Source organism: Cricetulus griseus, chromosome 4 (assembly GCF_003668045.3).
Source record: "Cricetulus griseus strain 17A/GY chromosome 4, alternate assembly CriGri-PICRH-1.0, whole genome shotgun sequence".
NCBI classification, from domain to species: Eukaryota; Metazoa; Chordata; class Mammalia; order Rodentia; family Cricetidae; genus Cricetulus; species Cricetulus griseus.
The window spans coordinates 223,883,680-223,908,076 of NC_048597.1; the positions used below are offsets into that span (position 1 = coordinate 223,883,680).

The 24,397-nt window shown below is 41.1% G+C and overlaps 1 protein-coding gene across 9 annotated transcripts in view; it reads right to left on the reverse strand.

The window, feature by feature from the left end:
• Positions 1–24,397, reverse strand: part of Rbms3 (RNA binding motif single stranded interacting protein 3) — a 680,800-nt gene that overhangs the window by 240,290 nt on the left and 416,113 nt on the right. For all 9 annotated transcript variants that reach the window (XR_004769778.1, XM_027415326.2, XM_027415321.2 and 6 more), the window contains exon 5: positions 2,931–3,088. Coding sequence is in view for 8 of the 9 variants with exons in the window: in XM_027415326.2 (XP_027271127.1) it covers positions 2,931–3,088 (158 nt within the window). In the remaining variant the exon portion in view is untranslated. The remainder of the gene's footprint in view (positions 1–2,930; positions 3,089–24,397) is intronic.

A 24,397-nucleotide genomic window follows, 5' to 3' on the forward strand; every position in this document is an offset into this window, starting at 1 on the left:
GGGTGACATGCAAATGACAAGGCACCATGCAGGTTGGGTCCACTGACATATATACACACATTCTTGAGACACATGTTGCAACTTAACTAGATACAAATATAAGCTAGCTGCTCTCCCAGGGGGCACAGAATCTTCCTTTGATAGAGCCTGCAAAACTAAGCTTCTGGAAGAACCAACCTAAGACCTTAGTTGTGCGGAATCTGCTGTGGTTTTCTGTGACACTGCACTGCTCCTTGTATCAGAACTGGCTTACTGTCTTTAGCAAATTCGGTCTTCCTATATGTTATTACCCAAGTAAGAAAAGCAAAAAATTGAATTGTTTCATCTAGCCATCAAAAGTTACTCAAATCACTGAGGGATAATTCAGGGTATAGGGGTAAGGTGTTTACACACACACACACACACACACACACACACACACACACACACACACACACACACACACACACACACACAATTGCTAAAGATTTACCATGTGTAAAGTCTCATTCTAGACCCTGGAAATAGGTATAAAGAAATCCAGTGAGAGAATATAGAAGTAAGTAAAGGACTGGGTACAATTCTGATAAGTTTTATTTGAGAAAAAAAATTTTTTACAGGATTATGAACAAGAGCATTTAACTTGGGTAGCAGTCTGGAGTTAGAGGTCAGGGAAAAATTCTTTGAAGAAAAATGGCCCATTTAGTACCTAAGAGCTGATTAGGCAGAAGGCAGCAGAAAAGCTATAGACAAGGTGGTCAGTGAGGAAGGATAGCCTTGCCCAGGTCACAAGACAGGGAGAACCATGGCCTAGAAGGTGAGTCAAGCCAGGGTGACACTTGGGGATAGTTGTGGAATGAAATCACTCGGGCTATGCTGAAGGCCTCTAGTGTGTCCAGATCTGAACTTTAAAGGGCGCCCTATGACTTCTCTATGAGAAATATACCAGAGGAGGAAGAGACTGAACTTAGAACAGGGGCAACAATCAACTGAAAGTTCCCAGCTTCCCACAGTTCCTCCAGAGTTATATCTACATTTTGTTCTTTCATGATTCCGTCTGCCATGACTGCAGTTTTGACCTGATGACTTAGATTGTTTAAACATGCCCTTTGTAGAAGACTGAGCTTCCATGCCTTTAGGCAAACCCAAAATACACAGCAAGGATTGGCATGAAAGACAAGTGAGTAGCCCTGACTCCATGCCCCTAGCTACTCTGTAGTCCCATCTCAAGCTCATTTGTAGTCCTAACCCATAATGCCTCAGAAGGTAAAGATATATGGAGACAGGCAATTAAGTTAAAAGAGGGTCCTAATCTACCATGACCAGTGCCCTTAGTGAGTTCAGCGTGGAGTGCTAAAACTCTTCAGCTGAGTTATTCTGGAATTTCATAGGATAGAAACCAATCACTTACCACCTACCCACCCACCCACCCATCCACCCACCCACCCATCCATCCATCCATCCATCCATCCATCCATCCATCCATCCATCCAACAATGAACAAAGAAAACAGACATGCAAGCCAGGGGTTGGGATGGAAGAGGACACAGACAGGCTGGTCTTGGACTTGCTACGTAGCCAGTGGTGTCCTTGAATATCTATCTGATCGTCTTGCCTCCATCTTCTCAGCAGTGGGACTATGAGTGTGTGCCACCATGTCTGGTTTACACATGTATGTTCCACTGATCACCTTGGGGTGAATCACTAGTCTACACTGTCCCAACCCCCACATGACCTATAGGTCCTCTTTCCACCCACACTCAGTCAGGTGGGACTCAGTTTAATTTTCATCTTTATTTATTTTTTTTTGAGACAGGGTTTCTCTGTAGCTTTGGAGGCTGTCCTGAACTAGCTCTTGTAGACCATGCTGGTCTCAAACTCACAGAAATCCACCTGCCTCTGCCTCCCAAGCGCTGGGACTAAAGGCGTGCACCACCACCGCCCAGCAATTTTCCACTTTCTTATCACTAAGCAGCTGCCTCCTCTTTGAGGCCTCTTTGGCTTTGTTTTCTCATGAAAGCATGGCAGGCCCAGCTGTCTAGCTTTATTCCTGGCCAAGACCTTCTTTTGTAAACATTCCCTTAAAGTTAAAATGAAAACTGCTCTTTCTTTTCTAACGATGAGAGAAAGAGAAATACATATTTTTTCCTGTTCTGCCTAAAATATCAAAACCACACAGCCAGTGAGTGGTTCCTAAATGCAAACACCTTGGTGACCTCCCCTTCTATTTACACCCTCCCTGGGACTTCCTGACAGCAGCCACCCTCTGAGTTTCCCCCTCTCTTCTCTCTGCTCCTCACTGTCATCTCTCTCCACTGAAAACCGCCAGGCAAACCACAAACAAGCCTGGCTCACTGCATAGGCACTTACTTTGTCATTGTCTTTTGCTTTTCTAAAATGTACCTCATGTAGCCCAGGCTGGTCTCAGACTTGCTATGTAGCCAATGATGACCTTGAATTTCTGATTCTCCTGCCTCCATCTCCCTAGCTCTGGGACTATGAGTGTTTGCTACCAGGTCTGGTTTGCACAGGGCTCTACCCAAGGCTTCCTCCTTGCTAACCAAGCTGTCTACTAAATAATCTACATCCCCAGCCCCACTATGCAGAATATTTTGCTTTGGGATACATACTAGCTGAAACTGGCACCCTCAGATTTAGTTGCTTTGCAAGTATAGACAGGATTGAATATTAAATGTGCATATTATTATGATCAGAGACCCATACAGACAGTCTGTGTACATGTATTAGCAAGCAAAATGTATTTACAATTTCATGGGTTTTTCTTTGGCTTGAAGTAAAGCTATAGAAAGATGAAACATTTGATAAGCTAGCTGTATTTTATTTTGCATTCTCTATTGCTTTAAGCCCTAGACATTACCGAGAAGTGGGATTAAGAAGAAGCAACCAGGAAAAACAGATCCCACATGGACTCCTTACAGAGAAAAAGTTACCTGGCAAAGCCAACGCCCCTGCTGACTCCGTTAGCATCTCTCAGGATTCTGGTGGATATCACATGTCCAAAGGGCTTTAGCATGTTCTCCAGCTCCTGTTCATCCATAGAGATGGGGAGATTTGAGATGTATAGATTTGTAGGGTCTTGTTCTTGTTGCTAAGGGAGGAAAAAGAAACAAATGCCATGAGATCTATTGAGAAGCACTGAACTTAAATTGCAACCCAGAGTTTAAAATCCTTCAATTGCTTCCAGGCTGCCTCCAAATAAGCCTTAGATAGCCAGGGTGACTGTCCTAGTTAGGGTGATTGTTGCTGTGATGAAACACCATGACCAAAGAAACTTGGGGAGGAAAGAGTTTATTTCAGTTTACACTTCCTAGTAACACAGAGCATGATTGAAGGAAGTCAAGGCAGGACCCTGGAGGCAGGAGCTGATGCAGAGGCCATGGAGAAGTTCTGCTTACTGGCTTGCCCCCCATTGCTTGCTCAGTCTGGTTTCCTATACAACCCAAGACCACCTGCCAAGGGATGACCCTACCCACAATGGGTCTTCCCCCATCAATCACTAATTAAGAAAATGGCCTTGCCTACAGTGCAATCGAATGGAGGCCTTTTCTCAGTTGAGGCTCCCTCTTCTATGTGACATTTGCTCGTGTCACACTGACACAAAACCAGCCATCCCAGTAACTTAGAGCTCATGACCTCCTGTGCCCTGACCTCTCAAGTGCTGAGATGATGGGTGTGCATTACCACATCTGGCCATGAATTCCTTTTGCTAAACTGCCTTCCTATGCAGAAAATTTCTCATAAAAAAAAGAATGCCATCAATGAAAGCCAGGCTATTTGCCCACCCTTCCTGGTAAAATACATACAAGTTTGTGTTGTAGGTGAGCTTAGGGTAACACAGATAGAAATCTTACCTTATCTATGAGGCAGCCCCCAGTGACACCTCAAACCTCAGATGGCAATGAACCCTACCGTTTCATCCATCCCATCTCTGTTAAGTGCTTGCTATGTACTATGTATGACTTTTATGCAGGGGTGACTGTAAAACTCCCATGCTTTGTCTCCTCTCACAACTTCACGGATAGGAGTCTCTTGGCCATCCCATTAATACAAATCTTTTTTTCTCAAATCATGAGCATTCACCTTCTCACCTGAGAGAAACACTGCGAAGCTTCTCTTGAGATGTTCATACAGCCAGCAATACTACATTTGCCCTGTGAGGTCACTAAAATAATGGTACCTGAACAGGCACTGCCTAGGTACAACAGTAGATCTGATAACTGACATTGCTTCTTGTTGGAGAATAGTATTTTAACTAGGTAAAGATGTAAAGATGTATTGTTTGTTTATGATAAGGAATATTACCTTAGCTGTGTAGTTATTATTTATATACAAAATATATTCATGTTTACGCTGCATTTGTTTAATTGTGCAAAGATGTGTTACATTTGTTTCACCTTGCCTGCCTAAAGTCCCTGATTGTTCTAATAAAGAGCTGAATGGCCAATACTTAGGCAAGAGAAAGGATAGGTGGGGCTAGCAGGCAGAGAGAATTAACCTGAGGAGGTTTTGACTCAAGAGGAGCAAGAGGAGAAAATTAGGGAGACACCCTGAACCGGAAGCCAGGCAGCTACTGCCAACCAGCCAGTCAAGACAAGTAGTGAGAGAAAGATAGACAGAAAGAAAAGTAAAAAGCCCTGAGGCAAAAAGTAGATGAAGAGAAACAGGTTAATTTAAATTAAAAGAGCTAGAGGGTAAAGAGCTAAGATAAGGCCGAAGATTCAAAACTATTAATAAGTCTCTCTGTCATGATTTGGGTGCTGGTTGATGGCTTAGAAGAAAAAGCCTGGTGCAGCCCCTGAGTCTTTGACAGGGGGGTAGTATATACAACATGAACACACTGGACAACAGACCAATTTACAACCATAGCAGGTCATAGAAAGTGTTCACTGTGTGTTCAGGATAGTGTCAATGCACAATTATCACTGTGGACTTAACTTCTGGAATTTTCTACTTTCTAGTTTTGGATTGTGGCTTTCTCTGGGTAGTTGAAGCACCAGACTGGAGACTTCTACTAGCTACTGCTCTTACAGTACCAGTTTCCAGTCTAGGTACACCACTCTAGGAATGCTCCATTTGTTAGGTCATCATTCTAGGTTCTTACCATGTACTTTTTTCACCCATTCCTCCTTAACAATATAATTCCTATTTTGCAGATGGCACATGCAATTCCTAACTTGTTCATATGACACAATTCATAAGTGTGAAAGGCAGGGCATATATATACCTTAGACTTCCATCTAGTCCACAATTTTTATTGCTTTTTGATGCTGCCCTCCACTAGACCAGCAGGCACCATGCTGTGGACCAGAACTTCAGAATCAACAATACCTGAAGCCAGGGTTGGAGGGTACACCTGTACTCTCAGCATTCAGGAGGTGAAGGGATGAGAGTCTGAGGTTCAAGGCTAGTCTCAGCTACATAGTAACTCTCAGGCGAAATAAATTAAGAATAAATAAAAATTTGAAAATGTCACTTAAAACTGGGTAGAAATACCAAGTCTCAGAACCACCTTGAGTTACCAAATTGTGAACTCCAAATACAGGCTTATTTTAACAAGCCCTCCAAATGATTCTGATAATTGCATCAATTTGAGAGTTGCCTTCTCAGACCAAGCAGGAAAACTTATATGCAAATGAGCTCATTATGTCTAACATTGTATTCAGCAGTGACAATGCTTACGTAAGCTTTGCTTAATAGCAAAAAAAAAACAAAAACAAAAACAAAAAAACCTCACAACTGCTCGTATTATCTGTATGTGTGAATATTCTATAATTCATATATGAACTAATAAAGGGAAACCTAATTATATGTATTTTTTAACAGTCAAATGGTCTGAAACAAAACAGGGTCAGAATGTCATAACTAATCACTAATATCAAAATAAGTCAGACATTTAATTGAGCCATTATAATTTAGCCAAAACAAAACCTTAGCTTCAAGACTAAACAAAAGATTAAACTTGCAAAAGAAATCTAAAAATCTTCTGGAATAAATAATTGTTTTTTTTTTTTTTTTTTTGAAGAGAGGCTAAAAAATGCAATTCCAAATGCTATTTTAGGTCAAGAAATAATTTTGATACAAAATTAAATTGCATTATTCTTAACAACTTAATGCAAATGGGTCACATTATTTTTATTCATTCTTGAGCTGAAGAAGACTTTGTCATGGAGAGATGACTCAGTGGCTAAGATCACTTGTTGCTCTTCTAGAGCAGTGCTTCTCAGCACTGAGCCAGCGGCTCACAACCATCTGTAACTCCAGCTTTGGGGGCTCTAATTCCTCTTCTAGGCTGGAACACATGTGGCACACATACATACACCCAGGCAAAACACCCATTCACATAACATTTAAAAATAAATAAAACCTCCAAAGAAAATCTACAACCTGGCGTGTTATTTAAACATAACTTATTTTTGAACACTTTCATTTTACTACTAGGAAAATATTAAGAATGAACGAATCTATCTGAAAAAGGCCACAGCTTTAGCATTTGGGAATGGTGCTTATACGGGAAATGTACAAACGAAACTCTTGTTTTGTTTCCTATCCTCCTCCTCCTCCTCCTCCTCCTCCTCCTCCGCCCCCTCCTCATCCTCATCCTCCTCCTCCTCCTCTCTCTCTCTCTTTCTCTCTCTCTCTCTCTCTCTCTCTTCACACACACACACACACACACACACCCTTGGTGACATATACTATCACCAACAAACCTCAAATGTCATGATCGTAATAAGAAAATGAGATACTATTTTTCCATTAACCGGCTGAAGGTCTGTCTCTCTCTCTCTCTCTCTCTCTCTCTCTCTCTCTCTCTCTCTCTGATGCTGCATATACATAATAATGAGCCTTATGCATATAAACCTTCAACTTTTACAGTATTTTACTATCCATCACTTAATTTTAATCTCCCCATCATAACTGTAAAGGTATTTTGGCAAATATCATCGTTCGTATTGGATAATGAGGAAATAGAGCCATGAAAGATTTATCACCCTGCCCAAGGACAAGCTGATAATTAGTGACAGAGTTACAATTAGACTTAGAACCAGCTCAGTGTTCCCCAAGTTTCAATCATTTGCATATCAGCTCTTAGATTTTTTTTTGCCTGCCACATACTATTTATTTAAAAGGTTTCTCTAAAACCAACATGCCTTTAGGATTTAAACTCATTTTAAATTCACAACTTTCTGTTATAACAGAAGAGCCAGCATCTCCTGCCATAAATAGAATGTTACAACAGTGAGCAGATTAAGGAATTAGCAATATTTGTTTGTGGATACCTATGACATTTCTAGTTGACTCTGATGCAAAAGGATTTTCAATGGACAGAGGTGAGAGGTGCATTAGAATGCTTGTTTTAAACTGGGAAGAATCAGTTCCGACAAAGAACTAAAAGAGAAACAACATTATTTTAATGCACGGCAGGAGGGGTGTGTGCAAAGATGGGGGCCGGAGGGCAATTCAGGTATTCACTTAGGAACTCCATCCACCTCCCTTGAGATCGAGTCTTTGGGTGGCCTGGGCCGCACCCATTATGATAGACTGGCTAGTCAGAGAGCCCCACATATACACTTTCTCCTGCCCAGGGCAAAGCATCAAACACTGATCTTTCATGTTTACTTGGTGAGGTGGTTTGAATGAGAATGTCGCCCATAGGCTCTTATGTTTGACTACTTGGTCCCAGTTGGTAGAACTGTTTGGGAAGCATTAGGAGTTGTGGCCAAGTTGGAGAAGGTATACCACTAGGAGCAGGCTTTGAAAGGCTTAGCACTTTCTATACCTTGTGATTATTGTCTCAAGATGTCAGTTCTCAGCTATTGTTCTAGCACCATGCTTACCACGCACTGTGCCATGATGGTCATGGACTATCACCTTCTGAAACCGTAAGCCCCAAGTAAATGCTTTCTTTTATAATTTGTCTTACTGGTGGTGTCTTATCAAGGCAACAGAACCATAATTATGACCCGTGGGTCCTGGGGATAAAATTCAGACTACCTCACTTGCATGGCAAGCACTTTAGCAACAGAGCTATCTCCCCCTCACAAGGAACAACATGGTTTTCTAGAAAACATACATTGAGGAATCCATATTCAACCACTTAGGAGCCTCAGAACTCAGCCAGACCAGTGGATGGGCCACAGCCTGTGTCAGGGCTACGATGTGGTTGGAGCTGACCAAAGTACCCTATGCTCCTTCACCTAACCCAAGACACCTACATCACTGTCCCAGATGTAGGTACTGGGATTTTTTTTTTTTGTCATTTTCTGTAGACTAGTTAATCCCAATTCAAATCCATGTCCAGAGTCTCTAAGAGTTGAGCATGCTACAGCCACTCAGCAATGTACTGTGAACACGCAGAACACAGTCCACAAGGGATTGCCTAGTAAGCTCTTTTCTGAATCTAAATTCAAACAGCAAGGCCAGTTCCTTAATTGGTATTCATGGAGACAACATAGCATTTGATGGGGTCATTCCTTAATTTGTATTCACAGAGAGGATACGGCTTTGGGCAGTGATATTCATTAAATAATTCCATTTCTTGAAATTCAGTGTTAGTCTTGAATATATTGGCTGACAATAGAATTTAAGTTCTTTGTGGAATGAACTTTAAAATACACCCTGTATTTCTACTTACAGTGTTATTTACACATCAGACTTATCTTAAATAGGTAGTCATTTGGGGAAGGTTGATTGGTGTTATAAAGCAAATGGGTACTTTTAACTGTTGAGAAGAATTTCACCAGTGACAGCCACAATCTGAAAGAACATGGATTTTTCTTCAATTATTTAATCAGTTTATTTATACCTTTATTTTGAGACAGGGCCTTACGTGTCCCAGGCTAATCTGGAGCTTGATATATAGCTAAGGATGATCTTCAACACCTGGCCCTGCTTCCTTGGGTCCTGAGTACCAGGATCAAGGCACGAGTCTGCACACTGGCCCTTTGCAGTGCTAGGGGTTGAAGTGAAGACTCCATGCATGCTTAGCAAGCAGTCTACCAACCAAACTACTTCTCAGACTTTGGCTTAATCCTTTAAGAAGAGTTAGCTTCAGAATTGACACAAGAGAGAACAAACACTTCTGATTTTGTCATTTCCCACACAGAAAATGAAGACTAGGGACTGACGTTGATTATCTCAGGGTCACTCAGTGGATTTGAAATGGGTTAGAAATAAAGCAGGTAAAGTCCTTTTACACTTGCTCCAGTGGCATTACCACCTTAGAATGCTGAGTTTACTTTTCAAATTCGATGGCTAGAAAATGGCACATTGTGCTCTATGGAATGCTAGCAATACAACAATTAGTCTACCTGAAATGTTTGATTCATTTTTGCTTGAGTTACAGAGTCCTGAGTCTTGGCTAGCATCCCTTCTCTCATCCACACAGTCACTGAATGAACACTGTGCAGAAAATTTGACTTGGTAAAAATACATAGCTGCCATCTATTTAATCGACTGTGTCACCATCAGTACCTCCTCCAGTCTAGGGTGTTGATCCATCTCTTAACATGAACAGGGACTTCTTGACACATCATTGTATTAATCTTGTTCATAGAGAATTTAGGAAAAGTAGTTTCTCTGTTGTTCATGTGAATAAAAATATATCATTTTACCCAGGCTTACATTTTCCCCCTGAAATGAGTCCCCCTTTTTCTTCCCCTCAAGGTTTCCATGTATATTAATGGCCAGAATGGGATTCATTCATTTCAAATTTGCTTTCTTTGTAGTTAGTGCAGCTTCAGAACAGGGCAGCATCATTTAAATAAGCAAAGGGGATGCTCTTGCAGAGAGGAGACAGACATATCCCACATCTAGAGCAAACTGCAGGGGAGGTAGTTGGGCGCTAGCAGGCTTGGAGGCCACTGTGGATAGTCCATTCTCCCATAATAGGACCTCGTAAAGCTGGGGACAGAAGCTTCGGCTTGTAATAGGCGGTCAAGAGAATGAGATCTGAGTCATGTCTCAGAAGGAGACAGAACACTCTCAACTTCCCAGAAGGTCATAAGGTTATGATATAGCCAGAGGCTTTCTGGTAAAGAACAAAGACATCCTACTTCCCCAGCCCTCAAGAGCTAATCTAAAGTGGGCTTGTCAATCATTGGGCAGGGAAACACCCATCAGGAAAGCTGTTCTGTTTTAGAAACCTTAGGAAACAGTGGGAGGCATGCCCAAAGTGAGGTTAGCACAGCTATCTGCCCTGGAGACTGTTTTCACCTGCCACTGTCCTTTTAGCAGGTAAAGGAAGCAAATGAGCTCAGCATACAGAAGAGGCACCTGTAGGCCCATGCTCACTGCAGCACTATGCAAAATGCCAAGCCCGGGAACCCACAAAAATGTTTGGGAACTGACAATGATTAAAGCCAGTGGGTTTATCCATCACAGTATAAAAGTCAGGCCAAAAGTGGAAGTTTTTCATTTGAGACAACTTGGAGATCATTATGTCAAGTGAGACAAGCCAGCCACACAAACTCATTCACACAGGGAATGAGCAACAGTAGGTTCCACTGAAGCTGATAGCCCAGAGCCAGTGAGACAACTCAGCTGGTAACCATGCTTGCTGCCCATCCCGAAGACCCAAGTTTGATCCCTGAGGCAAACACAGTCCAAAGACAGAACAGATGCTTTAGGAATGTTCTCTGACCTGCACAAGGGTGATTTGTCTTGACTACATCTACACACACACACACACACACACACACACACACACACACACACGGGTGCATTAAAATTGTTTTAAAAAGAAGTTGAGAGTAAAATGGGGGTTACTATAGTCTGAGAAGAACAGTGGGACAGAGGGAAGGGGGAAGATTGATTTACACAGTACAGTTATATACAGTTATATGGCAGCAAGAAGTTCTGCTGGGATTTGACCCAAGATGGCAACTACCAACAACAAGAATGCATTGCACATTTCAAAAGGCTAGAAGATTTTGACAGTCCTCCTCATCTCATCGACGTAAATATTTTCAGAGAAGAATACATTTAATGTGATCCTAGTGTTGGACAATATTTATGTGGCACAAATGAACTCTGCACATGGATGAGACTCTGCTAAGAACAACTTCCCCAAAGTAAAAATGAATAGATACAGTTCTCTAAGAAAGACAGGTCCTATAGAGTTTTGAATTCTTTCAGTTTCAATGCAAGCAGAGTATCGATGTGAATGGAGAGGACACCCTCAGGTCCAGGCAGAAGGCTTAATTCCCGAGAATACAGAGTGGACTTGTAGTGAAATGGATCCCTGACAACCTGAACCACTGGTTCCGTGTGGGATCGTTTTGCATCTTTTGTACAGTCTTGAGTCCAGATGCGTGTGACTGACAAGCAAGTCAGAGTCTGCATGTGGTGGCCACCGCAGGCAGATGGTTGGGTCCCTTCAGGATTTTCCTGAACTCCCACTACATGTCACACTGGAGCCACATGTCACACTGGACTCAGTTCAGAACCATCAGTCTCCCTCACCCCACCTCACACCCTGTCTGGAGGACGCCTTGCTCTGTGAGAACATGCTAGATGTGCACTGTAAAATACTTCAGTCTCCTGATAGTTTCCTTATAATAAACCACTATGACACAAAGATCCATGGATGGTTTTATCCTGACAATTTTGCTGGCCAAACATGAAAGCAGGGAACAAAGCTACAGAGAGCAACCCAATACTGTGAAGTGATTCCACATTTCTCAGTCTTTTTTCCCCCACTCTGAAGGGCTCTAGCATGTCTGTATCATCCAGATTCTGAGTATCCCAGGACAGAAAGGAGTCACTGAGTTGTTAAGGATGACTTGATTCTCTTTCAGACAAGTACAGGATTATAGCTGTGTGCACTTGCTGCCATAATTCATTATGACATTCTGTCATTAATTCAGTCAAGAAGAAGAAGAAGAAAGAGGAGGAGGAAGAGAAGGGAGAGGAAGAAGAAGAGGAGGAGGAGGAGGAGGAGGAGAAAGGGAAAGAGAAGAAGAGAGAATATGCAAACATTTATCTGGGCTGAGTGATGCACACCTTTAATGCCAGCACTCAGGAGGCAGAGGCAGGTCATTCTAGTTTGCAGAGCAAGTTTCAGGATAGCCAGGGCTATACGGAGAAATCCTGTCTCAAAAAACAATAAAAAAGCAAAAATCTACCTAGAATACACTGGCATAAGGCTAAGGCTCAACTTTATATTTAGAATGCACTCAGAAATGTGTTACTGAGGTACAATCCTGGTCATGACATGAAATTACCCTTCTCACTCTAATCTATGTAGACCATGTCCACAGAACACAGCATAAATGATGATGTCATCATAAAAGTCTGAAAATTATGGTCATTTGACAAAATAATAGATCTTTCAGGAAATTTGAGTTTCTTATACAATGAGTAAGGGGTGGAAGGATATATATATATATATATATATATATATATATATATATGATATACATGTACAGAAATGTCCTTATATAGCCCTAGTACCAGGTTCTATGACTATATATCAATAAAGGAAATGAACAACTACTTATGAATGAATAACTTTATCATATAATTTCCTCCCAATTATTTCATGAGAAAGGCACTGAGAATGTTCATTGCCATGTGGGATTAATTCTAACATCATTTTACATAAATTATTTGTTTTTAGTGTTATAATCTTTGCAGGAGTGTTATCTAGCAATGTGCCAAGAACTATACTTAAAGCCATTAAAATTCATTATATTTTTATGGCTTCAAAAAACCCTGGAGGTAGAGTCGATTCATATTCGCATTCTACATGAGAGAAAGCCCATGTTATTAGGAGTTCTGCAATGGCCCAGGCTCACACAGCTGTTGAGAAGTCCAGCCAGAAGCGAATCCAACCAATTCAAGACAGATGCTGTAGACACACTGTGTTTAATAGCCTAGTCGTAACTTTTTAAGAGATTAAAATGGGGAATGTATTGTTGGCTGGCTTCCTACAGAGTTTGCCTTGAGGCATAAGCTACTTAGCAAGATACTTCACCTTCTCAAGAATAAACATCTTAATGATACCGGGGAAATGTGTGAGCAAAGGTGAACCAAGGTTAAGCCTTATTAGTAAGACTAGAACTGTGACATTTTCCCAATACTGAGAAAAATAAAACTAACTTTCTTCTATCCTCTACTTCAAGAGGATTATTCCAACAAAAGTTACCTTCATTGTGTGGGGAGTGGGGAACAACTCTGTATACAAATGTGCTGTTGTCTTGCTGTTTTGCTTGAACCTGCTTTTACTTCTAAACTAGCCCTGTCAGATTCACAGGAAACTGACTCTGTGGGGCCATGTGCATGCCACACAGTAAACTGTCAGCTTTAGGCTGGCACTTAAAAGCTAATGCAGCCCTGCATTAAAATTCTGTCGGTCTATGAGCAGGGCAATATACTCCAGGCTGAGACAATCCTAGTGTCTCCACAGAGAACCTGAACAGGTTGCAAAGATCTGGCATCCTGTGACCTTTAACATAAGCCTGGAGAAAACATTCTGTGAGTGAAGTAAGTGTGTGTGTGTGTGTGTGTGTGTGTGTGTGTGTGTGTGTGTGTGTGTGTGTGTGTGTGTGTGTAAGGGGGCTGTGCCTCTCACAATGAAAACTGTTTTATCAATAAACACTGCACACTGAGGACCCTAGGATCTCCCTGTCTCGCCTACCCATCTCAAACTAACAGAAAGACCTTGGTTGAGAACAGCAAAGGCAAGGGGGGAGACAAGGGTTGCTGGGTTCAAGTGAGGTGAACTACTTGGACTTACAAAAAAATGTTTTCCATCATCATTGTTGGTTTGTATCTATCTAGCACTTGTGATATTGTTAATTTCCTTAAAACGTACAGTAGGAGCAAGGTAAATCCAACTCTTAAAGTGACTTGGGTATGGAACAGATGGCTTTACCAGCAGCACCTGGGGTCACCGCAGAAGACAGACACACACCCCATGGGTCTTCTCAGCTTTGACTTTGAAGGAATTCTGTGGTCAAGAAGAGTAACACACTAGAGACAACTGGAGACATTTGAGGTCCCCACACTAATTAGGTGTTGCTTTCCTGTTGGGACTTAGGCCACTTTGCTAAATGGACCATCTACTTTTTCTTGCCATAGGTATTAGTGGTCATCACTCAGTAACTCTCTCATCTTTCAGCAAATGCTGGCTTCTAGACAAACCCAACTGGTGATGATCCATGCCTTCCACAGATTTCTCATTCCAGTGGGACATTTGTGACAGAATTTTAATAATTGGATGCTATTTTATACCAGCTAACACAACAGCAAAGCTTGGAATGTGGACATTTGACCTCAGACTTTTACAGCTCATAATTTGGAATTCTATTTTCCTTTGTGATTAGGCAGCCTGAGACAATGTGTAAGTGATGCCTTGGCTCCACCGTGAGCATGAAAATTGATCCTTGAAATATAAACCCTCCTCAGAGACATAAAGGCTTAAGACAGCTGCAACATCAGTTCAGTGGTGTATATAAGTGCATGTAGCCTTGACTCTCCCAAAGTGATCTGCCCATACAGCACCTCCCAGAAATTGGGGGGGGGGCATGGCAGGTGAACACACAGTGTAATGGTAATTGGCTTTAGCTGGTTCTAGGCTGCTTGTTCATTATTACCACTTCTCAGAAAACTTCTGGAACCATAAAAAAGGAAGCAATGTTTGTAACTTCTGAGGCTTAAGGTGAAAATCAATGCATGGTGTACAGAAACTTTAGCAGAAAGCCAGGTACACAGGAGAACTCCAGTAGCTCATTACTATTCCTGTAATTATAATTACTCAGAAAACTCAGGACCACTACTAATAGAATACAAGCCATGTTCATAACAGAACAATTGCCACTACTTAGGATTCGACCCAGGACATTCTTCCACTGCAAAGTGTGCTAGACTTTGTATTAAATGATGTAAAGTTGGGCACATTAAATTGGTGATGAGATCTTTAAAATGTGGCCACTGTATCAGCACAAAACTCTAGAAGTATATTACCAGGTACAAAACATAACACTGCTCCTATCATTTCTAAGCTGAAAAGATTAATGATTTATTACTGGGCTCATTAATCAAAACTGTGTGACTTTTTTTTTTTTTTTCTTAAGGAGCAATTTCGCTATTGGAGTCAATTAACCCAATGAAGCTATTACACCAAAGAATCTGTGATGTTATTCAGACTTCCCAGGGACTATTTAGAGTATAAAATAAATGCTATTATTCAGAAGATACTGAATTGCTAAGCTTCTTCCACCATTCATACAGCTGGGGACCTGCAGTACATTAAATGCTGTGCCTCATTAAACACCCCCCCCCAACGACTGAGCCATTGGTGTGCTTAGCACAGTGAAAAAGGATAGAAAGCTCCTGGATTCCAGATTCTGCTTTCCGGCTCCACTTCAGTGCCCCACAGAGGCAGAAATTGTACCCAGTTTGTGAGTGAGAGCATCTTTAGAAGAAACTAACTCCTGGATGTGGCTGAAAAAGAAGCCGATGAGCCACAAGGAGAACAAACAAGGCAATTACTTCATAATGGCCACCACTTTGACATTCATGTAGTTTCACTCAGAGCATCAATTATCTTAATATTTCACAAGCAAATTACGAAATAAAAGTGGGAGAAGAGAAGCCGCTCTTTCTGGAAGGAAAGATAATAGAAGCCGACGGAGCATTGGAGTAACAGAAACACTGTTTGCACCCATGGCTGTCAATGGACTTGGGTTACAATTATCAGCAGTTTGAGGACAGCCAGAAAGGCAACATGGTGCACACCTGTCATTCCAGCACTTGAGAGTCAAAGGCAAGAAGATCTGGAGGTCATCCTTGCCTATATAGCAAGTTATAGGTCAGCCTGAAATACATGAGACCCTGTCTCAGGGGAGTAGTGGGGATAGTAAAAGAGCAGGATAGCCAATAATTTTCTCTGACTTCCTACTGCACATAGGCATTCATTAGTGAAAAGATACATGTAAATAACACACATACACACGCATGTGCACACATACACACATACACACACAACACACAAGAGAGAGAGGAAGAGACAGACAGACAGAGACAGAGACACAGAAAGATTTTTACAAAGGAAAACCACGAAGGCTGGAAAGACTGCTCAGCAGTTAAGTGTACTTGTAGTTCAAAGCCATCCAATGGCTTCTCCTGGCCCCCACAGCTACTATACACACATGTTGCACCTACATGCTTGTAGGTAAAACACAAACACAACAAATAAATAAACATGAAACTTTTCAAAGAAAGAAATTTGAGGAGAACAAGAAAATGAGCCGAATCTGTCAGAACTGTCCTAAAAGACAATTTTAATAGTAACTTTTTGGTGCAGACAGCTTCAAGACATCTCCTTGAACAAGTTGGCGAGTACAATAATCAGAGTGGGGTATCCCTGTCAGGATGTACAGAGAAGGACAATGCTACACTCAGGCCCCCTTCCAGCAAAATCAAACCATAATTTAATCCTCACTAAACATCATACAGACCTTGTATGACGGATACTCTACATGACAAATGGTCTTAATATTCAAAAAAAAAAAAAAAGTCCAGAAGGAGGAAGACTGGGGAACTGTTATTTGTGAATGGATAGAGAGAAGTATAAATGCAGTGGTGGTCTTGGGTACCAGCCTAGACACCACACAATTTTAAAACTTGTTTTGTAGTTGTCAGCCTGTTTGTGACTTTGAGTATTTGTTTGTGGCTGTGAGTGCTGTACCAACGGAACGCAGGAGAGGGTCTTGGATCTCTGGGATCTGCAGTTACAGGTGGCTCTGAAGTGCTCAAAGTGAGTGGCAACTTAGCTCCAGTTTTCTTTTTTTTTATATTATTTAAATTAGAAACAAGCTTCTTTTACATGTCAATCTCAGTTCCCTCTCCCTCCCCTCCTCCCCTGCCACTGATCCCCTTTCTGCATCCCAGGGAGGGTGAGGCCTTCCATGGGGTCTTCAAAGTCTGTCATATCATTTGGAGCAGGGCCTAGACCCTCCCCAGTGTGTCTAGCAAGAGCAGTATGTGCTCCTAACTTTCGAGCCGGCTCTCCAGCCTCCCATCGTCAATTGCTGTTCATGAGTGAAACAAGACAGCAGTCTGGCCATCTTGAGGTAGATGTTCCTACTTTATTGATGTCAGTTCTCATCATCACTTATTTTACTGGGATTATGAGAATGAATTTCCTTGTTATTAATACATATAACAAAAGTACTCAAGTCTAAAGTTATATCAAATGCAGATATATACATACACACACACACACTTTCTCTCAAACTTCTTGGTATCATAACAATATGTGTAAATTTGTACAAAAAACCAATGAAACAAATGTACGAGATGTGAATTGTGTGGAAAATCTGTGAGAAAAGCATTGTGCTATTTTTGCAATGTTTTGTAAAATGTTTGAAATTATTCAAAAATAACTGAGCAGCTGCCACATGAAAGAAACGAGCTATTGGCAGTGATAATAAAAAGTCCACAAAACGAAAGCATTCCTCGTAAGTACTTCATCTTAGAAAGAGAAAGGCCAAACATTTTGTGCTTTCCATTTAAACTGCATTCCCCCCATCGCTACAAATGTGGGATTCTGTGTCTGCTTTCCCAGATATGACATGTGCATCATACATGACACAGCTGGCTAGTGCCCATTGGTCACCTCATTGGCATATTATCGTTTCTTGGGCTTCTATGAAGGGAGAGGGTAGGGCATCTGCTTAGATGTCTGAATAGAATGTATAAATATGAGGGTTTAAACTAGAATCCAGTTATCAGTGAGGATTAGTGCACAAGCCAGGAGCCAGACAAAATCATTTTAAATGCAGATAATTATTTTCTACTATGACAGCACTCATCCAGATGTTCGGGATCTGCTCCTCATGATGCAGCCAGACTGTGTGCCACCTGTATCATCGTCTCATCTACAGACAGCAAGGCTATCACACACACATACACACACACACACACACACACACACACACACAGAGTAAGGCAGTGGTTTTATATGTGACTATTTTTATATGTGACTAACAGGTAGACTCCCACAGGACACCTGGCTATACCTGGAGACCTTGTCATTTGCCCAACCATAGTTAAGGCGCTGTGACTGTCATCCTTCATGTATAAGATAATCTACAACAAATAATTAACTGCAAAAGAAATTATCTGTGATTCCATGTTGAGGCTCCCTCCTGTGGGTACCTTTATGAAAAAAGTAAAAGAAAAACAGACATAAAATAGCATTGTCTTGTGTGTGTGTTTCTATGTCTATGCATGTAGATATATACAAATATCTTATATAGTATTTATAATATCACTATAAGCATATGTTTACATATCATATATAAGTATACAGTAACCCCAGTACAGATTTGTGTATTTTTTATTAAAGAATATTTTAGTACATATAAATGTATCATGATTTATAAATACTATTATTTATAGCTTTAGAGCAATGATTAAGTAAGATACACGTCCATGTTACATAATAGGAAACATGTTTGTCCAACAGAATTCAACTAAAACATGAATTTAGCAAAAGAGTGTATATGACTTAGCAAAACCCAATGGTCTCTTGCGACACAACCATGCTGCTAATTACCGGGACTTGCGATGAGTCTAGAACTGTTATGTTCTTGTGCTGTGTGACATTCGGATCCATGCACAGCTGTACCTGATCCAGGAACCTTCATTTAAAGGTGACTTGCCAGAATAATGGCTTTCATTTGCCTTCCTATGATCACTTATGTACTTAGTCTTTTTTTTTTTCTGATTTCTTCCTCATGAGATCCAGACCCTGAGAGAAGACCATAGGCAATTATAGTTGTAAGTACCAAGACACTGACAGCTGCTGGTGACATCTGAAATGAGCTCTCCTCATTTGTAATTAGCTCACCTCTTAGAATTAGAAAGCCCCCAAATTTATAAACTCTACCTAATTTTCTTTAGTTATGATTGTATGTTGTGTGTGTGGAAGCCAATGCATGCAATGGCAGAGCCTCAAATTCTTATGTTGTTTTAAAAAATCATTGTTGTTGTTCCTATTATTACTGTGTGTCTCTGTGTGTACAATGTTTGTGTGGGCGCTTGTGCCATAATACACCTGTGGAGGTCAAAGGACAAGACTATAGCATCAGTTTGTGGTGATATATTCTTATGATTTAATAAAGATTGCCTGAAGTATCAGAATGCAAAGCCAGTTACACTAGTTAGCTGTAGAAGCTAGATGGTGGCAGTGCACATCTTTAATCCCAGGACTTGGGAGACAGGCGGACTGATCTCTGTTAGTTCAAGGCCACACTGAGCCACACAAAATTGATCCAGTCTAAAAGAGACAGCTCACACAAAGGAGATCTCAGAACTTTGGATCCCATGCCTTTAATACCAGGGTTTGAGAGGCATAAAAGGAAGAAGCAAAGGGTCTCATGAGAGATTTGTTCTCCAGCAATGCTGAGGACAGGACAGCCCTTTCAGCCTGAGGTAGAGGTAAGAGCTAGTGGCTGGCTGCTTTGCTTCTCTGATCTTCAGCTTGAAGCCTGAGCCCCCAGAATCAGTCTCTGGGTCTTTTGTTATTCGTATAGCATCAGTTATCTCCTTTCACCTTTATGTGAGTTCCAGGAATCAGACTTCAGTCATTAGCTTGCATAGAAAGAGCTTTACCCTCTGAGTTATTTCACAGGCTCATGAGCAAGAAAAATTAATATAGAACTTTCCATGGTTGACTTTAGATGTCTCTCACACAGCTCTGGAACTCTAGGTTCTGGCTGAGGCCCAGGGTGATGACCTTGAACTTCTGATCCTTGGCTTTCCACCTTTGATGTAGCTGGAATTACAGACCTGTGTATCTCCCTCACCCTAGTTTAGGCTCTGGGATGGAACCCAGAGCCTTGGTATATTTGCTGGCATTTTCCCCACTGATGATCCTCTAAGTTACAGTTGTACGTAATGCCTAGAAACATAGAAAATATTTCCATGAACTATTGGAAGAATGATACTAATACAATGAAAACCTGGCAGGGATTTCCATGAATGATGAATATGCTTCCAAAATGAGGCTCACTCAAAAGTAGCTTCATGGACATTTATAGGTGGATCAATGGACAGATGTCCATAAAACCCTAACTAACAATGTATCAATGAGCCAAATGAATTGCCACTGTCCACACATTGTTAAAAATAGCAGAGGTAGAATTTCTCTATTTCTCTTGTTAGGTGTGTGTGTGTGTGTGTGTGTGTGTGTGTGTGTGTGTGTGTGTGTATGTGTATGTTCCTTCTGTCTTCATGAATCAGTGTGAATACAAGAAGACAAAAATGTGTAGTCTTAATATGCCCATCGTTGCAATAGTGGTATGACAGTTATGGTGGTTACCAGCCTGGTTTACTAGTTGAATTTGAAGTAGTCTCTATGGGAGGAATTTCATGCCTGATAATCTGAAACAAAATCCATGCCTCGGATATCATAGGCCTTAGTAGCCTACTAATGGCTTTCATATTAAATGGTAACACTGTCAGAGTGCCTTCTACATATTTATGTCTATAAATCTGTGTTGTTCTCAACCCTGATCAGAGAAGCTAGGTTTTGCAGTGGGTATCAGTCAATACAGAGACTCATAACTAGTCAAAGTGCCTAGAATAATTAACTTTGAGTGCTCAGGTCTGGATGAACCACCTATATTAACCTAGCTCCACTCATGACTCAGGAAACATTGTGAAAGAGGAGGCAGAAAGAATACAAAACACCAGATGAAAAGACCTGTGAAATGTAAAGAGTAAACTAAAGTTATGTCTTCTTAATCTTCTATAAGATGAGGCACTTCGACTGAGCATGTTTCTGGACTTTGCTGGCAAAGTTGTTGTGTGTTTTTGTAACCATTTAACATGTTTTGGAATAATTTCAGTGACAAAGTATTACAAAATGAGTAAAATATACATGCAAGTATTTTGATCCTGAACTAGTGAATTCATGACTTGAAGTTTTGTTTCCTCAGATTTTAAAACATGGCTTCTTAACACATTCTCCATCCATAATCTTTGTGGACTCAGGGTGTTTTTATGCAATCCCAGGTATACAGGTATAAAAACTAAGTACACAAATCAAACATTTACTATTAATAATAAAACTATTTTCAAACACTTCTTTGTTCTGCTTATAGTTTATCATTTATTAAAGATAAAGGCAAATTTTCATGCTAATGAGATGTCTGTGTTTGTTTAATCTACAGAAAGAGCTCCTAAGTTTAGGTTAAACATTAGAAGCTGCAGGATGTCGCAGAGTCACACTACTTTCAGAGCTGATCAATATTTTCATTTTGTCATCATTGATGCTGGGAAGGCTGCTTTGAATAAATAAACTTCACACAATGGCAAACATACTTTGAGAAATTGTTAGAAATTCTGTCCTAACTCCAAGCCAAATTCACTTAATGAGTTTCTGTTTGTTTTTTTGTTTTTATTTTTTTGAAACTCAGTCAACAGCTTAAACGATTTTCAAAATGAAACATTCTAACACAATAAAATCCAAAGCTATCATAACACTAATTTTCTGTCTATCCATCCATCCATCTATCCATCTATCATCTCTCTATGTGTCTGTGCCATCATGTAGGTCCAGGTTTCTGATGCTATTCATTGAGTTTCAACTAGAACAGAGTGATGGTGTGAACATGCCAGTTATGGAGACTGTAGTTTTAGGCTATAGGTTTATATTGCTGTGCTCAAACATTAGCTATAACACAACACACAGGAAGAAAGTTAATTTTGCTTTGAAGTTAAGAGTGGCATGGACCATTTCATGGGGAAAGCCATGGCAGCAGGAGGGTGAAGCTGCCGGCCACTCTGTTACCATCACCAAGCAGGAATCAGAGAGTGAGTGTGAAGCTGTGCCTGGCTATCCATCCTCAACGCCCATCCCAGTGACTCGACTCAACTTCCGTCTGAAAGACTCCACCTTCTAAAGATTCCATAATCTTACAAAACAGGTCCAACACCCATGGGGGAGGGCATGCCACATTTGAACTACAACATTAACCCACTCTAACACTGAGAGAGGAGTGATGCCACTAGGAAAGAATGTGTGCTCTAACATGGACCTGTGTCTAAGATAAACATTTGCTGTTGTTGCTAAAGGGCTGATTGAAGAAAAACATTGTGATGGGGCTGGATGGACACTATGCTCTGTCCTCCCACTACACCACAGCATAGACCCTTTACCCACCAGATTCCAACTGTGGTGGCCGGTTCCCAACCAGGTCACTGCAGATGTCACTCTGTGCTGTTTTCTTTCAGCACTACAAAAGACTGCTCAGCTGTGTACATACAACCACATGTGCAAGTGAGTTAATTTATAGAGGTCATTCTTCCAGCCATGTAGTATGGCAGTTGAACAATGACTATCCCAGTCTGTCATCTTAGGTTTACATAAGTGGTTCCTCAGAGCTTTTCCAGTGATCATCAGAGGCTCTATCTCTAACCAAGCATTCTTTTCATAACCTATTCTGTCCCCATCCATCTCATGTCACCCACTCCTGTCCCCATCCATCTCATGTCACCCACTCCTGTCCCCATCCACCTCATGTCACACACACTTTTATTTCTAAGATCACTTCTCAAATATACAAAATGCACTAAGCACTCCTGTCTGCTTTAGGAGGAATGTTTTTGACCAGTGCAATTTCAAAGTGTATCTAACATAGATGTGCATTATAATGTATACAGTTGAATGCACATATATTTGATGAAACATGGGAAATTCTATAAATGCCATTTAGGATAGATTAACCAGAGATGAGTGAGATATTTTATATTATATTGACTTTTCATTTTATAAATAGAAAGGGAAAATGAAAAACATCAAAATCTTGTACCCTATACAGAAGACAAGCCAGCAAATGTCAATATGTATAAATAAATGACCATTGTCACTTGTGAGGTGGAATCATCTCTGGATTCCCCTCCTCTCACAAACCTGACTAATCATGATAGCTGGGTCCTCCACAAAGAGATCTTACAAATTTCTTATGTTCACCAAAGAAATATACCTGCAGCAAAATCCAGAAAAGTCCCTGCAGAGATTTAGACAGGTCCCTAGTATCAGTTTGCCACCCAACTACATCATTTTTTTCTACTTCTCCTTCCACTCCATGCTGATATCTGCTCCAACGAGCACTAAGTCTAAATGTTACACCACTGTGGTGAGAAGAGATGGGACAGTCCACACTCCACTTCTGTGCACAGTCCTAACTGCCTTCCTGTATGTGCCCAAGAGCTCTGCTAACTGTCACAGGAACAGTGTGTGTGTGTGTGTGTGTGCGTGTGTGCGTGTGTGTGTGTGTGTGTGTGTGTGTGTGTGCGTGTGTGTGTGTGTGTGTGTGTGCGTGTGTGTGTGTGTGTGTGTGCGTGTGTGTGTGTGTGTGTGTGTGTGTGTGTGTGTGCGTGTGTGCGTGTGTGTGTGTGTGTGTGTGTGCGTGCGTGTGTGTGTGTGTGTGTGTGTGTGTGTGTGTGTGTGTTTATGTGCATGCATGCCTATGTTTGTATGCGTGTGAGTATGTGTGTGTGTGCAGGTACCCACAGAAGTCAGAAGATGGCAGCAGGAGCTGGAGCTAGAGCTGCAGTCACAGCTGGTTGCAAGCTGCCGGATACAGGTACTGGAAACCAAACTCGGATCCTTTACAAGAAAAGCTCAGTTAAGCCCTGAGCCATCGCTCCAGCTTCCATATTTTTTCCTTCATGCTAATAATTTATGATTCATATTTTTAACAATACTCAGGGTTTGGGAAGGAACAGAAGACAAAATATGCACACTGCAGAAACAAACAACATGCATTTTATAATTTACATCTTGTGGCAGACACACAAGAAAATAGAGCATCCATAGTGAGCATCAACTCCTGTGAATTCTGTCCTGTCCAGAGAAGTCCCAGGGCCAGAAGACGTAGGAATGCACTCAGCTTCTTAAGGAGTTGGAGCAATGTTAGAATTAGAGACCTTGCTAAGAAAGGCCACCCCTACCTTCAAGCAGCCACATGGAAAGAGACTAGGGTGCTAATACACAAACTTAGAGTCTGAAGTGATAGGGGAAGTCCTTCTGTATATACGTTTCTCTTGTTAATTGATGAATAAAACACTGTCTGGCCAATGAGGCATGAAATAGGACGAGGAGAATTCTGGGAAAGGTAGGCAGAGAGGGCCTGCCAGAACTGTTGCCATGTAGCTTGCCAAAGGAATAAAAGATCAAGACCCTTCTCTGCGAAAATAAGATCATGTGGAAATACTTAAATAAATAGAAATGGGTTAATAATTAAGAAGCCCTAGTCATCAGCCAACAGTTTTATAATTAATATAGCATTCATGTGTTTATTTGGGGCTAAAGACGGGGACTGAGGGCCCAGGCTGGGAAAGAACCTCCTCAACACTGAAGCAAGGAGATCGTTGCATTTTC